The sequence below is a fragment of the Pseudorca crassidens genome, chromosome 18 (genome assembly GCF_039906515.1).
Source record: "Pseudorca crassidens isolate mPseCra1 chromosome 18, mPseCra1.hap1, whole genome shotgun sequence".
Classification (NCBI taxonomy): domain Eukaryota; kingdom Metazoa; phylum Chordata; class Mammalia; order Artiodactyla; family Delphinidae; genus Pseudorca; species Pseudorca crassidens.
This window is the reverse complement of record NC_090313.1, coordinates 64,843,639-64,859,800: the sequence shown is the minus strand read 5'-3', so window position 1 is coordinate 64,859,800 and position 16,162 is coordinate 64,843,639. Positions and strand designations below refer to the sequence as shown.

General features: G+C 43.6%; 1 protein-coding gene and 1 long non-coding RNA gene across 15 annotated transcripts in view; one reads left to right on the top strand and one right to left on the bottom strand.

Annotated features, from left to right (window-relative positions):
- Positions 1-13,721, bottom strand: part of THSD1 (thrombospondin type 1 domain containing 1) — a 48,859-nt gene extending 35,138 nt beyond the window's left edge. For 11 of the 14 annotated variants that reach the window (XM_067713130.1, XM_067713132.1, XM_067713133.1 and 8 more), the window contains exons 1-4: positions 13,499-13,720; positions 13,146-13,249; positions 10,387-10,536; positions 5,920-6,885 (exon numbers count right to left, since the gene is read on the bottom strand). In XM_067713130.1, coding sequence (XP_067569231.1) covers positions 5,920-6,885; positions 10,387-10,444 — 1,024 coding nt within the window. In that variant the 5' untranslated portion in view covers positions 10,445-10,536; positions 13,146-13,249; positions 13,499-13,720. Of the gene's footprint in view, positions 1-5,919; positions 6,886-10,386; positions 10,537-13,145; positions 13,250-13,498 lie in introns of all 14 variants that reach the window. The other 3 variants (XM_067713141.1, XM_067713142.1, XM_067713140.1) reach the window with 3 other exon arrangements.
- A 30-nt stretch (positions 13,722-13,751) lies between these two features.
- The window catches only part of LOC137211009 (uncharacterized), a 36,141-nt gene continuing 33,730 nt past the window's right edge, over positions 13,752-16,162 (top strand). Inside the window, exon 1 of the long non-coding RNA XR_010936849.1 lies at positions 13,752-14,038. This is a non-coding gene — a long non-coding RNA (uncharacterized lncRNA). The remainder of the gene's footprint in view (positions 14,039-16,162) is intronic.

Genomic DNA, 16,162 nt, shown 5'->3' with positions numbered 1-16,162 from the left:
AATATTCATAAAGCACTGAGAGCAGTTCTTGGTGCAAAGTAATCACTATATAAATGTTATTATGTCAGAAATTCACATACAGTATAAGGGCCTGTTTATATTAAATTATATTCTCTAGTTTTAGGTGAATTAGGTGGACAAATGGCTTATAAAGATTCTGGCAGGGCTTCCCTGGTGGCGCAGTGGTTGAGAGTCCGCCTGCAGATGCAGGGGACACGGGTTCGTGCCCCGGTCTGGGAAGATCCCACATGCCGCGGAGCGGCTGGGCCCGTGAGCCATGGCCGCTGAGCCTGCGCGTCCGGAGCCTGTGCTCCGCAATGGGAGAGGCCACAGCAGCGAGAGGCCCGCGTACCGCAAAAAAAAAAAAAGATTCTGGCAAAGAATTAAAGATGATACAATAATTAAGCACCTGCAAATAAGAAGCAAATGACAGGATGACAGTACTCCTCTTCTTGGTAAAAAGCTCTTGTTCAGTCACATTGTGAAGGAAAACCAAGACCATCTAATCAGAGAAACAAGAAGATGGCCAACAAATTTAAATTATCAAGAAAACTGTGTGTTAAATATATACAATTTTTACTTGTCAAAAAAACTAAGTAAAAAAAATTATGTGACTATGAATTTATACCCTCTATCATTAATTCTCAACTTTGCCCTAAATACATATTTTGCATTGAGATGCAGGGTCCGTTATCCCTTATCTGACAACCTTGGGGCAGATGAGTTCAGAATTTAGAATTTCTCAATTTAGACTTTTGCATATTATTACAGCACCTGTGCCAGATATTACTAACACTCCCCTAGCAGCATCCCATAATCACACACATTAACGCTTCTGCAGACAAACACATGGACATTCATACTAAGTAGGATAAATGAAGGTCACAAATAATCATGTTTGACATCTTTTTGCTGTAAATCAGTATTTACAGTTTTAAGGTCCTAAGACATATTTGGAAAAAGAGAAACATATCAAATCTTTTATTCCCCTTCCAAAAGGAACTAATGAGAAATTCATTGTGAGTCGGTGGGTCACACCTCATGGTAGGTTCAATGGGGTTCCTGAATGATGCCATTTGGCAAAAAAAAACCAGTCTTTACTGGTCAGAGCTGTCAATTTTAATGGAAAATGAAAAGAACTCGATTTAGTTATAAACTTTTATACTAAAAACACAAAGGCACTGAGTTTCCCACCACTGGCATCAATTTCACTGATTAACCAGAGTCCCTGTTGGGCGGCCACACAGAGAATCTGGGGTCTCCAGGAATGCTTAGCCCCTCGAGGTACTGCTTCCAGCCCTACTGCCTGGTCGTGTCTAGTTGCTGCAGCCCCACAGGGAGCCCTGAGCACCCTCAGCCTAGACACAGAGCATCACTCCCTGTTCTGCCCCTTCCCAGGGAGAACCAACACAAAGACCTCCTGCTCCCAAGGTCTTTCATCACGTGGCCCAAATTCCTTTACTCCCCTTGGTTTGTTTCCACTAAATTCAGTCAATTAGAATTTTTTTTCCCTCTAAGCAATAAATTCTTTTTGAAATGGCAAGCATATCTTGAATGATTAGTTTAACATAATTGTTTTTCTACTGATACCTAGCTGAGACATCAGAGTGCAATTTTCACTTTAATAAACATGTACTGAGTATCTATTAATGTGGCAGGTGTACAAAGCGGGCCAAATAAGGATCATAAATAGCTTCCTGGCAGCCCAAGTCGGCTTCTGTCGCCAAATGAGCTTCTCCAATCTGGGGGCATGGTGGGGGAGGGAAGAAACGTGGGGAGAAAGACCCTGAACAAGCAATGACAGAAGTGATACATGCCATGAAAGAGGAACTAAGGATGCTGGGCCAGCGTACAGTGGGGAGTTTACCTAGTCTGGGGTTGAGGAAGAGTCATCCAGGAGACTTGGGGGACGGGTTAATGTTAACCAAGTGAAGGTGGGAGGAGGGTTGCCCAGTCTCCAGCCCATCTGTGGATGCCCATCCTCATAAGAGTGAGGTGTCAAGTGAGGTGACTGATAAGTTTTCAGCAAGGGAACAGCCTCAGCTGACCTGAATTTTCAACAGTCCCTCTCTGGCTTGCCTTGAGAGAATGAAATGGGCGGAGGGAGGGAACCATGCGGTATCAGTGGAAATGGAGAAACGTGCAGAGACTGAGACACAGACTTTTTAAAGAGACAAAATCCATAGGACCTAGTGATTTATTCATAGGAAGTGAAGAGGAGGAAGCCTCCTGGGTCTGGGGTTTGAACAATGAGACGAGGTGGAGTCCTGTACTGAGGAGCAGGTTTAGGGGGTGAGATGATGAGTCCAGTTCCAGGTATGCTGCTTTTGAGGTGCCTGGGAGACATCTGGGGGGTGACAGCTATTCAGCACTTGGATGTGGGGGAGAGATACCGCATGGAGTCACCAGCATCAGGACAGTAATCACCTAGCGAGTGTGTGAAGAGTGAAAAATGCTGAGGTTCTAGTATAGGATGCAGAAGTCCAAGCCTTAAGGGATGCGATGGGGTCATGGAACCAGCCGGCAAAGGAGACCTGGAAGGAACAGCCAGGGAGGTAGGAGGTAAACAAGGCAAGTGTAATGTCACAGAATCAAGGTCAACGAAGATACGGACTGGAAAGCATCCCCAGAGTTTGGGACCTGGAAGTCATTCGCTGGCTGCTTTAGTGAGAGCATTTGCAGGGGAGGGGTACGGGTTTGGAGTGGGTTGAAAAGTGAATGGGGGTGAGGAAATAAACCCCAAAGTACAGGTGGGTTTTTCAAGAACCGGGGCTATAAAAGGAAGACGAGAGAAACAGGTTGTGCTCTGGGGGAGAACCAGGCGATGAGGGGTGACTTTGTTTCGTGTTTAGATGAGACAATTAAGTACATTTCGAAGTTGATGGGAATGAACCAGTAAAGAAGGGACAGTTAGAGGCGGAGGAGATAGGGGAATAATGATTAACAGAAGGTTCCTGATAGAGCAGAGGGGCTGGGACCCCCAGTGGAGGGGAGGATTGACCTTGTACTGGAGGAATGACACTGCTTCCCTGGGGACAGCAAAGGAGGGGGAGATTGTGGGATGGCTGCCTGCAGGCTTACGGATATTTTGGTGGGAGGGTGAGGGAGCTCGCACCTGATGGCTTCCCGCTGCTCTGTGTGGCAGGAGCAAGTCAGCTCAGAGAGTTAGGCAGGGGCGCGGGTGAGGTCGGAGGAGAGCAGAAGAGGGCCGCAAGAGCTGCTGTGCAGGGTAGGAGCACAGTGAGTAGCATGGTGGGCAGCACGGTGGGCCCAGGGAAGGGTGGAGGCCCGGCCTGCCCGGGTGCCGTGGGCGGCCTGCAGATGGCTGGATTCACGCAGAGCCGGGGGGTGGCTGGGTGCAATCAGAAGGACAGGGGGCAGAGGCGTTTAGGGTATTGGTCGGAGAGTGATTAAGGGGATGGGCCACGGAATCTAGGCTGGAGGCAGAGGTAAGTGCAAGCAGGGAAGTGGCCAGTGGGTGGGGAGAGAGTCAAAGGAAAGGGACTTCTAAGGAGGAGTGAGTGAATTTGGAGCAAGAAACACGTGGGGCACTGAGGCTGCTCAGAGGCTGGGGCCGTCAGGGAGCACAGGCTTAGCGGGGACGGAAATAAGAGCACGTGTAAACGATCAGGACAATCCCTGCCAGATTAACCTCTTGCCAGGGCCAGGCTCGCACCCAGGAAAAGGGAAAGAAACGCAAAGAGGAGCCTGGGGCATGGATGGAATTGTAATAACCCCACTTCTTTGTGATTAGGGAGGGCGTTATGCAGAGAATTCAAAATTTAAAGAAGTTTTTAGGGGCTTCCCTGGTGGCACAGTGGTTGGGAGTCCGCCTGCCGATGCAGGGGACACGGGTTCGTGCCCCGGTCCGGGAGGATCCCACATGCCGCGGAGCGGCTGGGCCCGTGAGCCATGGCCGCTGCGCCTGCGCGTCCGGAGCCTGTGCTCCGCAGCGGGAGAGGCCACGGCAGTGGGAGGCCCGCGTACCTCAAAAAAAAAAAAAAAAGAAGTTTTTAGAAATCTTGCTTTGAACTCTCACTAAAGAGGCTTCGTTCTTAAAATGAAGGAGGTAAGAGGAAAGAGACATGCTTGAGGACGTTCTAGAGGAAGTGAAAAGCTACTAAGTACAATTTGGGATTTAGCTTTGAATTCTGATCATACCTGCCATGGACTTGCCATATGATGTAATAACAGAATTTTTAAATACATGCAAAAGAATGAAATTAGAACATTCTCTAACACCATACACAAAAATAAACTCAAAATGGATTAAAGACTTAAATGTAAGGCTGAATACTATAAAATTCTTAGAGGAAAGCATAGGTAGAACACTCTTTGACATAAATCGTAGCGATATCCTTTTGGATCCACCTCCTAGAGTAATGAAAATAAAAACAAAAATAAACAAAAGGGACCGAATTAAACTTAAAAGCTTTCGCACAGCAAAGGAAACCATAAACAAAACGAATAAACAACCCACAGAATGGGAGAAAATATTTGCAAACGAAGCGACCAACTCCAAACTGTACAAACAGCTCATACAGCTCAATATCAAAACACACAAACAAATCAATAAAAACTGGGCAGAAGATCTAAATAGAAATTTTCCAAAGAAGACATACAGATGGCCAAAAAGCACATGAAAAGATGCTCAACATCACTAGTTATTAGAGAACAGCAAATCAAAACTACAACGAGTTATCACCTCACACCAGTCAGAATGGCCATCATCAAAAAGTCTACAAACAATAAATGCTGAGAGGGTGTGGAGAAAAGGGACCCCTCTTGCACTGTTGGTGGGAATGTAAATTGGTACAACCACTATGGAGAACAGTATGGAAGCTTCTTAAAAAACTAAAAACAGAGCTACTATATGATCCAGCAATCCCATTCCTGGGCATATATCCAGAGAAAACCATAATTCGAAAAGATACATGCACCCCAATGTTCATGACAGCACTATTTACAGTAGCCAAGACATGGAAGCAACCTAAACGTCCATTGACAGAGGAATGGATAAAGAAGATGTGGTACATATATACAATGGAATATTACCCAGCCACAAAAAAGAATGAAATAATGCCATTCGCAGCAACATGGATGGACCTAGAGATGATCACACTAAGTGAAGTAAGTCAGGCAGAGAAAGACAAATATCATATGATATCATTTTATATGTGGAATCTAAAAAATGATACAAATGAACTTATTTACAAAACAGAAACAGATTCACAGACTTCGAAAACCAACTTAAGGTTACCAAAGGGGAAAGGTCGGGGTGGGAGAAGAATAAATTAGGAGTTTGGTATTAACATATACCTACTACTATATATAAAATAGATAATCAACAAGGACCTACTGTATAGCACAGGGAACTCTACTCAATATTCTGTAATAACCTATACGTGAAAAGAATCTGAAAAAAGAATGGAGATATATATATATATATATGTCTAACTGACTCATCTTGCTGTATACCTGAAACTAACACAATATTGTAAATCAACTATACTCCAATATAAAATAAAAATTAAATTAACAAACAAATAAAATACAATGTAATAATAGCTGACGTTTATCACTGTTTCTTACCTGAGGCACTGTGCTAAGAACTGTATACATTAATTTCACTCAATTCTTACAACTCTCTGAGGTAGATACTCTTATCATCCCCACTTTACTGATGGGGAAACTAAGATCTGGAGCAGTTAGTTAGGAGTGCGCTGGGTATGCTAACCAGTACTCTTCATTTTTCAGATAAGGATGCTAATGCCATTTGGGACATTATGGGGAGTGAACCATAAAAATGATGGTACCGTTCATAGAAAATCAAGTTCACCTAAATTCAAAATAATAATTTGATTGCATGAAGGCGCCAATTTGATTTAAAAAAATGTGCTTTAAAATCTCAATACCAACCTATATTTCTCTGAATTAGCATGCACTCCTTCTCCTTTGCAGAAAACTGGCTTCTGCTTGAGACGCCAAAGTCAAAGCAGTATTTATGCCTCCCCACGTCAAACAAAGTGCAGTTGAATACTGTTCTCCTTTCTCCCAAGGTCAGACTGTTTTCAGCCAACCGGATGGTCCTTTCCCCAGGGCGTCTGGGGGCCTCCCTGAAGACAGCGATCACCCCTTGGACAAAGATGCATGGCGGGGGCAGCACCCTCACCTCCACCCCGGACTCACAGGTGAGCTCTGGCGCCATCACCAGTGCATATCCAAACTTCTGGGCCAGGTCAATGGGGCCTGTGGACGTAATGACCGAGTCCCCGCCGAGCAGCTTCAGCACCACGGTGACATAGGCTTCCGGCCCCACAGGTGCACAGCCAAACTCAACCCACTGGCCTTGAGCGAGTTCTGCCCTCTTGCTAGCCCTTATCTCCAGCGGCTGGCCCTGACTCATCCTTGCCTCCGGAAGGCTGTTGGTGAAGGTGACATCCACCAAGATGCCGGGCTTGTCCACGGGGAACAGGCACAGCGGCTGACTGGTAAAAAGGCCCACCTGGAAGGTGCCTTCAGCTGCCTTGGATGTCCTGTTCAGGTCAACATGAAAGACAGGCCATTCCACCTTCAGAAAGGCGCTCCTCTCCCACCAGGGGACCGGAGGGCTGCTGTCTGTGGCTTCCGGAGTCATCGTGAACCGGTAGTCGCCGGCCTCCTTGAAGTAGAAGCACTCAAACTCGAGGGTCCCCTGGGACTGGTTGGTCAGGAGGTATTTGGTGGTAACAGTCTGATTGGTGTTGGCCTCCAACAGCAGGACAGAGACATTCCTCAGCGTCCCATTGGCGCCATCCAAATACTGGAAATCCACAGACACTGTCCTGTTGCTTAGTGCTACATGGCCCGGTTCCCCCAGAAGGAGATATTCAGCTTCTCCAAGAACTGAAAGGAAATGGTCAGAGTAGGTTTTTAAAGGGAATATCTGAGCAGCACGATTGGTGACATCGATGGAAACAGCATTTCAGACACGAGAGAAGTTTGAACTGAGCCGAGGATGACGCAAAATGCTGCTGAGTGCTGACCCTGGGAGCTGGGCCCTAAGCTGCCTCCATTCTAAAGTGGCCCTGTTCCTTCATCTCCATTTTTCATGGTTTTGTTGAAAATAATGAATTAGTGGTAAATGCTCTGAATTCACAACAGTCAACAAGGTAATACATCAGTGATGAAAACCTAATAAGCAAGAGTAACAACTGACCAGTCTCATAAAAATCCAACACTTGACTCTTCTCATTTTAGGCATATTGAAGTGTTTAGGTATTTGGGGAAAATGGATTTACAGTGAAATGAGAGAAAGCCTGATTTAAATGATACAACACGCACTGCTCTAGATTACTTAAAATGGGAGACCCTAAATATACAGTTGACCCTTGAACAACATGGGCTTGAACTGCACAGGCTCACTTACACACACACAAATTTTTTCAGTAGTAAGTACTACAGCACTAGACGATCTGTGGTTGGTTGAATCCGCAGATACACACAGCAGATATAGAGGAACAGCAGATACACAGGGCCGACTATAGATTATACCTGTGCAGAAGATCAGAGCCTTTAACCTTAACTTAAACCCTGTGTTGTCCAACGATCAACCGAACTTCTAAGTTACTGTTTTCTGACATTCAAGACAAGTGCTTGAGCATTTTCACCAGTAAAGGAAACAGTGCCTTTCCTTTGTATAAGGCAGAAATTTTTAGATGAATAAGAAATGTTGACATTCTATCCTGCATGGGTTATTCAAGGGATAGAGTGAACATTTATGGAATAGCTAAGCTTGTCCTTAGCAATTTTACTGACATTACAGTAACTGCTATTGGCCTAGATAGGACAGATGACTACTGGCCCACAAGTGTCACTCTGTTAGGATCAATTCTATCTTTTTTTAAAAAGAGACCCATCAGAGCAGCTGAAGTAAAGAGTGGGAAGAGCACAGACACACAAGAATCCCTGTTTCTATTTTGAACCCTATCCAAATACATATCAAAGGAGACAGAGTTTGGCAATGCAACAATCAGCTGGCCTGTGACTAGGGTAAGAAACATTCTAGATTTAAGGAACTGCAGTGCCCTTTGGTTTGAAAAACAACATGTGTAAGTATGAATTTATGAGTCTTCTTATATATACATGATAATATAACATAATATTATATTAATATAATAATAATAATAATGTGTACATATCATATATGTCCAAAGGACAATATGCTGTCTGGGCTGGTAGTCTTTAAATATACTCAGTCAGTGATTATTCGATGATTCACTTTGATGGACAGCAGAAACCAATACAACGTTGTAAATCAACTATACTCCAATAAAAATTTTTAAAAATAGACTATTCAAAGATATAAAAAATGATTATTAGAATCAGCACATGAAAATACTGGCACATAAAGGTTTGTTTTAATTAGCTCAGCACTTCACCCATTTCTTATTTAACATGAGGTGAAATAAAATATATAAAACTTGGATAGACCTGAATGCTTAATCAGCACTTGCTTGAAAACCTTAATAGGATAAAGTTTTTTTTTTTTTTTTTTCATTTTAGTCAGTACAGAAATTGAGGGACACTCCCTTTTGGATGGAGACAACGCATCCAAAGGCGGCTGCTTTCGGTGCAGCTTGTGTGCTAGTTCAGAGTGGACCTGATACTTTTTTGTGAACAGGTGGCTGAAGAGCTTCCAGTACTCACAGTAGCCCAGGAAGGACTGCTGTGAACAAAGGACCGAGAACAAAGCTCATATTCATTTGAATCTGATGGGGCAGAATGGTTCTGTGATGCATTTTAAGAGAGGCACACCGCACTTAGTTAACTAATGAATTGTCAGTGACAGGGACAACGATGAGGCAGATCAGATTCTGATTTGATGGGCAGCCTGTCGATGAAAGAGACACACATGGCCCTTTGGAAACCGAGGAAACAGACGCAACGGATGGGTTCCAACAGCAGCAGAAAGGAGGTGTGTACTGAAGAGGGAACTTGCTGCTTTACTCTCAAACTCTTGCTTTTACAGGCAAGAATACACTCTCATTTAGAAAACTACAATTTGGTTGTACCACATCCTGACTACTACAGTACAGTTTTCTCCATTCTTTCATCTCCTCTCTCCCCAAATTCCTTTATTGTATTTAAAGGAACTGGTGTCTCAATATAAGCATGTTGCTTTAAAAAAGCAAAAACACTAACTGGTAATGGTATATTTTGATCAAAGTCAAATGGAGAAGAAAAAAAAAATCCAGGTCTATGAAAATACCTCCTTTTCCAGTAGTAGCCTTTGTACTCAACTTGTATGCTCTATTTTATGCTCAATCAACTTTTATTTTTATATTGCAGTAAGATAACCTGCTCTCAACAATAACAAATGTCCTTGCAGACTCTTTAAATGGAAATTTTTGATGTCTTTATCATTATGAAACAAAGCAAGCTTTTATAATTTTTTGAATGAGGCTGTTACATATAGAGCAACCTATTTTTAAGTAGGGATAAAGGACTTTAAAAGAAATGATCCCAGATTGGTTTTCTGCAAGTCAAGTGTCTTCTTGTTTAAATAAACTTCTTAAAAAATAAAAGACTGAGGGAGGAGACTCACTGGACAAAAGTAACAGTACACACTCTGGTCCATCCAACCCATATTACATGAGCCAGGATTCTCTGTCTCTTGAATAATAATTTCTTCATCAATTTGAAAACAGTTTCCACTCTCACACCACCAACTGCTTAGATGTCTGAAATACTTGGAAATCATCAAAAGAAAACTGGTGGGTATTATATGGTTGAATCTACTGGTTCAGTAGTTGCATAAACTCTCTGAGAAATGAATTTTTAGTTGAATCAAGATGAATGAAGAAAACTAATATTAAGCACCTACTATGTGCTCAGACATTCAGGTATTTCACATTCTTGAGTTTATCTTATCATCATAACAGCCCTCTCAATATTGCTGCTGGTACAGAAAGAGATTTAGAAACTAGACAAAGGCACACAACTGGCAAGGACTGAAATTCAGATTTGTTCCAAAGGTATTCCAGCAGCAAACTCTCTTGTCAAGTGAAGTCTCATGTAGAACCCCAATATATAGAACATCACTTCCTGTGTGTGTGAGTGAAGTTTAAACATATAATACTGAAATACTAGGAAATCAATCAAAGAGAACTGAGGGCAACATGCTTGTCTCCAATTTGTGAAATGAGTGTATTTAAAGTGAAATTTGAAATAATAACGCAGAACCTTAAGAGAACCCAGGGTTGCAAGAATCACAGTTTAAAAGGCACTGCAGTGTAGTCCCTGCCCCACCTCCTTCATGTAGGGGCATCGACATCCATGCATTTATAAACCCTCCATTTATGTTTCTTCATTGGTACCCACAGCATAAGTACACGCAACACTCACCGTAGTCACAGAGCACCACCAACAATAGATTTGAAAAGTCTTTCAACATTTGTTTCATTCTGATCAGCAAAATCCCAGGTCTTTGGTCTCCTCATGTCCTTCCTCACATCCAAATGGTGAATTTTTCTTCAAAAACACCTGCAATTAGAACTTCAAAAAGACGTTGGCTCTGTTCAGTGTGATTCATAAAATAGTAATCCTGAGATGACAAAACCATTCTAAGAAGTCAAACTGCCTAGTTAATACTGAAAAGAAAACAGCAAGGACATTACTGTTCCCCCAGGGAAATGATCTGTAATTTACATGTCCTTTCCTTCCATTATAGCTCACCTGCTAAGAACTTTCAGGTCTGCCCAACACCAAGACTATCTGCAAAACACCGCGTCTCTTACCTTTCTAGCACATCCTTAAGTGGAGAGTTGGTTGTTCTCTGCTTAATTTCATCAAAGCTCCTTGCCAAACCGGATAATACTATATCTTCACATATTTATGTGCTTGGCATAGTTAATACGCCAGTTAATCGACTGACTAAAATTTTGCCAAACTTTCGTTTTGCATCGTGCTGTGTAGACCTGCCTTGCTTCCACAAATGGGTTTATGAACACTGTCCTTCTTGCACAATTGGTGTGTTCTCTGGATTGCTTCATTTCTGAATGCCTAGGAGCTATATCAAAACTATCAAACCTTTAAAAAAATATATACCCAGATTATTGCAATTAAATGTGAACTCCAGGTGGTCCAGACTTCCCTTGGTTAGGGCACTCTAAAGAGAAAACAAGTAACAGCTATCATCTTTGTCAGCCTTCCAGTACTTGTTGCTGCTGGCTGGCATGCCATCAGGAGATGGGTGATTTCATGCAGCAATCTTCCCAGACCACCTAGGAGGGCAGGGAAGGCCTTGATGGCCTGTGGTTCAGAATGATTTGTGGGAAGAGGCACTTATTTTGATATAAACAGACTATTAGACAACAGAATAAGATGCGGGGCATTTAAGAGCCGGTATTTTTCATACCTGAGTCTTAGGAAACTTGAGTCTAGGAAACTATGGGGTACTAAACATAAAACAAATATATATTTTCTTAATGTTTACATTCCCCTCCATTATGCAGTTAATCTGTTTTTAATAAGTATATTATATTCCAAATATACGTACGTCATATCCCTTCGGATAAGACAGAAATTAAGGGAATTAAGAGGACTGACTGAAATAATCAAAAATTCAATGGAAAGGAAATTGGTGTGTCTCTATTAGCTTTCTTTCTGTAGGAGTTGGTTGAGCAAAGGAAATGCTGTACTTCCTCAAAGAGAAGCAGAGATAGGAAGTGTAATCATGCAGATGATTAAGGCTCCCACCCTCCCCAACAACAAAAAAAAGAGAATTCAGTTTTGTTGGAATTAGGCATGGACTTGACCCAATCGTTTCCTTGAATATGAATTGGGAAACCTGACCAAAGACAGCAGGTGAGCATCATGTATCTCCCAGGCAAGTGTGGGCACTTAGGGCAATTAAAATGCTTCCTTTTAGTCACTGCTACTCAGTAATTGAAGTAAGGAGAAACAAGCTATCCCTGGCCCCCAAAAGTTGTACTGGCTTCTCCCAAATTGCTTGCTTCCCCATGACAACAATTTTTTAAAGAAGTTCTTAATCACAACTGATTTTGTGTTTATAACACATTTTCTTTCTTATGAAAAAGACTAGTAAAACAGAATAGTGTCATAATCTATATTTAGAGCTGGATGGAAATGGAATTACAAGATAATCCAGGCTACCTGAAAACAGGCTGCTTTATTTTATAAGCCATAATATGGTTTACATAATATGGATTTTTTTTTAATGCTCTCAAGCTTTTGAAAATTAATGCTGATTTTTTTTTTCACTAGCTCAACCACTAATTTGAAGATGTTAACAGAGCATCCCAGAATGGAATGGAATGCCGGGTAAAAAATCACTACGTTTCTGTTGTTGTTTTAAAGAAAACAGCAAGCTTTTTAAATTTTTTTTAAACCTTGCTTATTTTCTTCCAACACGTGTTCCCAATACCACAACTGGCTACTTACAATGTTTAGCTTGAGAATCATTTTGAGAAAATAGGAACTTAGGTATACTTTATACACATTTTTTTAAAACTTCCATATAGCATTCACACCCATAAACGTTTATAGACAAATTCTAAATGTATCAGCTAGAGGGTAGGAGGAAGTTGTGAATATTCTCAGTGGCTAAGGGCACCACGCTAAGCTCAGATCTCATGTTTTTGCTGAAATCAGTTAAGATACACGCTTCTGTATCCCCTATAGTGTCTTCAGAGCTACAGAAAAAGAAACTGAATTATGCTAAACACCATGGGACCAATGATTTATGAAAGAATAAAAGGAAAAACAAAAAGAAGCAAAGTGATCTTGTCCGTTCTGACAAACATGCACATGCTCGAGTGTATATCTAACAGTAATATTTATTAGGAGGAAATCGCTAATTCCAAAACGGCTCGTGTAAACGGGCTGTATTTATATATTCGGGCCAATCGGCGAATATACGCCTGGTCCCACGGGCTGGATGCTGCTTCCCCACATCTACTCAGCTGTGCACTCCCCACATCTACTCAGCTTTCGCCAGGCCTGCGAGTCAAGTTTACGCTTGTAAATCTAAGGCTGCCGGTGTCCCCCAGCACAACATCTCTTAAAATGAGGACCGTTTTGCAAGGCACATATCTCATACTGCTTGCATCCCAGTAAGGATTTCTTTATGGAAAGAAGCAAACCTGTTCTGAAACGCAGAGTCTCCCAGAAGCTGTTCTTCAAGGGTTCCAACTATTCGGACTCAACACCCATCAATCTACGGTCAGCCTCAGACACTCGGCCACACCTGCGCCAGGAGAGCGCCGAGTTCAGGTTGAAGTCGGGACTCAGAGATGCGGAGACGACACTTTTTAACGCGTGTCCCTGGGGGCTGAGCACCAAGGAGCGAGGGAAGGGGACCGGGTGCGTGGAGAGAACGGTCCCGTCCACCAGTGCTTTCCGGCGGCGGGGAGGGTGGGGCGGAAGGGTCCCGGGAGCCGCCGGGGACCCCGCGGCGGGAGCTCCCGCCGGGTTGCTTCCGGAACGCTCTTCTTACCTCTGGGACCGGCGGGCGAGGTGGCGAGGTAGGCGAGTGGCCTGGGCCGCGATGAGGCAGCGTACCGAGCATCCCGCGTCCCGGGACTGCGCCCCCGGCCCCCGCGCGCCGCTCCCGCAGCCCCGCCCGGGTCCGCCCCCGACGGCGCGAGGAGGGCGGCACCCGGCGGGCGGGGGTGGGGGGTGCTCCGGGAGCCTGCGAGGGCCGCCCCGCCCGCTCTGGGCAGCGCATCCTTCCCTGCCCGCGCCCGGCTGGCCCGCTACTGGACGGGAAACCCGGCAGGAAACGCGCGGCCGGGGAGGGCCCGCGGGGAGGGGACGCGGATGCCAGCCGCGCACACCCACCGCCCGCAGGCGGGAGCCGGGTTTAAGGGCGAGCCGGCATTCTCCCGGCATTTCCGATCCATCACTTCTCCCCCCTGCGCCCCCGTGTCATTGTCTTCTGGGGGACCACAAGTCAGGCATGGAAGTGGTATAACAGGTGGGCTGTAAACTTTGTTTCCCGAATGTCACTGAAGAGGTTCAAAAGAGAACAGTTCAGGTAAAGTGCATCTTCGTTTTTCTTTCTCAGGAGCCAGAAGTGGTTATTTAATGTAACATAGTTTTAAAACTCTAATCCAGAAGTGTTAAAGTTGTGTTTTGAAAAGAATACGAGAGAATAGAGTTCCACCTTAGCAGCCGTGCTTGTTTTTGAATAGGCTGCAAAGTGCAATACAGTTTACCATTAACATACCAATGTGTGGGAACAGAAATCGTAGCACAGATTTGGTGGCCCCTGAGGAGCAGGTGATTGGAAAGAGGCCCCAGGAAACTTTGGAAGACGATAGATACATTCTATCGGTTGGGGTGTGAATCACATGGATTTATTACGCATTTGTCAAAACATCCAACTTAAGATCTGTGTATTTCACTGCTTGTAAATTTCACCTCAGTTTTTAACTCTTAGAAGTAGATCGTTTGCAGGTCCTTGAATCTATTAATCTTTTAAAAGTAGCACAAGTATTCAATTATCAGAGCTATCAGAGTTTACCAGAGGTACCAAATTTGCAAAGTACCCATCTTGTCAAATAATGCTAGCAGTACTAATTAAATCCAGCCAAAGTTTCAAAAAAGGCTTTAAGGTGTGGACTGAAAAGAGTACACAACGTTGGAGTTGTGAGTTAAGTTTTATTTGGAGCAAAACGAGGACTAAAGCCCAGGATACACCTCTCAGATAGCCCTGAAGAACTGCTCCGAAGAGGTAGGGTGTGGGAGGTCAGCGTATGTGTGATTTGTGTGAAGGGAGGATGGGAGGTCAGTGTATGTGTGATTTGTGTGAAGGGGGGATGCTGCAACCGAGCACACATTTTGGCAGAGGCCTGCTGCTAGGCACAGGAAGGATGCTGCTCGTCACCAGCCACAGATGTCTCTGTTAATGATTTTAGTGCTTTTCTGGATATAAGATGCAAGAAACTGGGCTCCTAAAATCTTCTCCTGAAAATATCTAACTATCTGATGCCTGTTCTGCCAGGTTTTTCCAGGGCACAGAGTGACTCATTCCTGATCTCCACCCTGAACTCCTTTCAGGGTATGTTGAAGGTCAGTGACTGCCGGGGCTAGTGACCTAATCGTTGTAGAGACAGGTGGCAAGTGACCATTTTTAGTTGGCAAAGGTCATCATCCAATTTCACGGTCAGAATTATCTAGTCCAACATCTATTACTCAAGTTAGAACTCTTTTTGAATAGAGGCCCTGCCATTTTTGGTTTTGAAAGCAAAAGCTCATTTTAAGAGTGGGAGTTAGACACAGCTGAGATTAAGTCCAGCCCTGCCTCTGTAACCTTGGGCAAATACTTAATCCCTCCTTTCCTCCACGGTCAAAGGCATCTAATAATAGTTATATTGAAGTTTTGTGGTGACTGAGTGAAACATATAGAAAGCAACTTGCTCAGCGTTGATCTTTCAGGCACACACTCTTCCTAGAAACCCAAGTGCAAGTGCCTAAATCCAGGTGCAAGTGCACAGATCAATGTGCTTGGTCATTTTTTAAATAAGAGCTTTATTGAGATGCTTGGTCATTATTGCTTTAATTAGAATACTTGCCAAACTGTATTACTGTTTACTGGACAGTTAAGGTAGTTTAATCCTTTCTAAAAGAAGGCAAAACCCTCTTGCACTGTTGGTGGGAATGTAAATTGATACAGCCACTATGGAGAACACTATGGAGGTCCCTTAAAAAACTAAAAATAGAACTACCATATGACCCAGCAATCCCACTACTGGGCATACACCCTGAGAAAACCATAATTCAAAAAGAGTCATGTACCACAATAATCACTGCAGCACTATTTACAATAGCCAGGACATGGAAGCAAGCTCAGTGTCCATCGACAGATGAATGGATAAAGAAGATGTGGCACATATATACAATGGAATATTACTCGGCCATAAAAAGAAACGAAATTGAGTTGTAGTGAGGTGGATGGACCTAGAGTCTGTCACACAGAGTGAAGTCAGAAAGAGAAAAACAAATACCGTATGCTAACACATATATATGGAATCTAAAAAAAAATAAAAGTGGGGCTTCCCTGGTGGCGCAGTGGTTGAGAGTTTGCCTGCTAATGCAGGGGACACGGGTTCGAGCCCTGGTCTGGGAAGATCCCACATACCACAGAGCAACTAGGCCC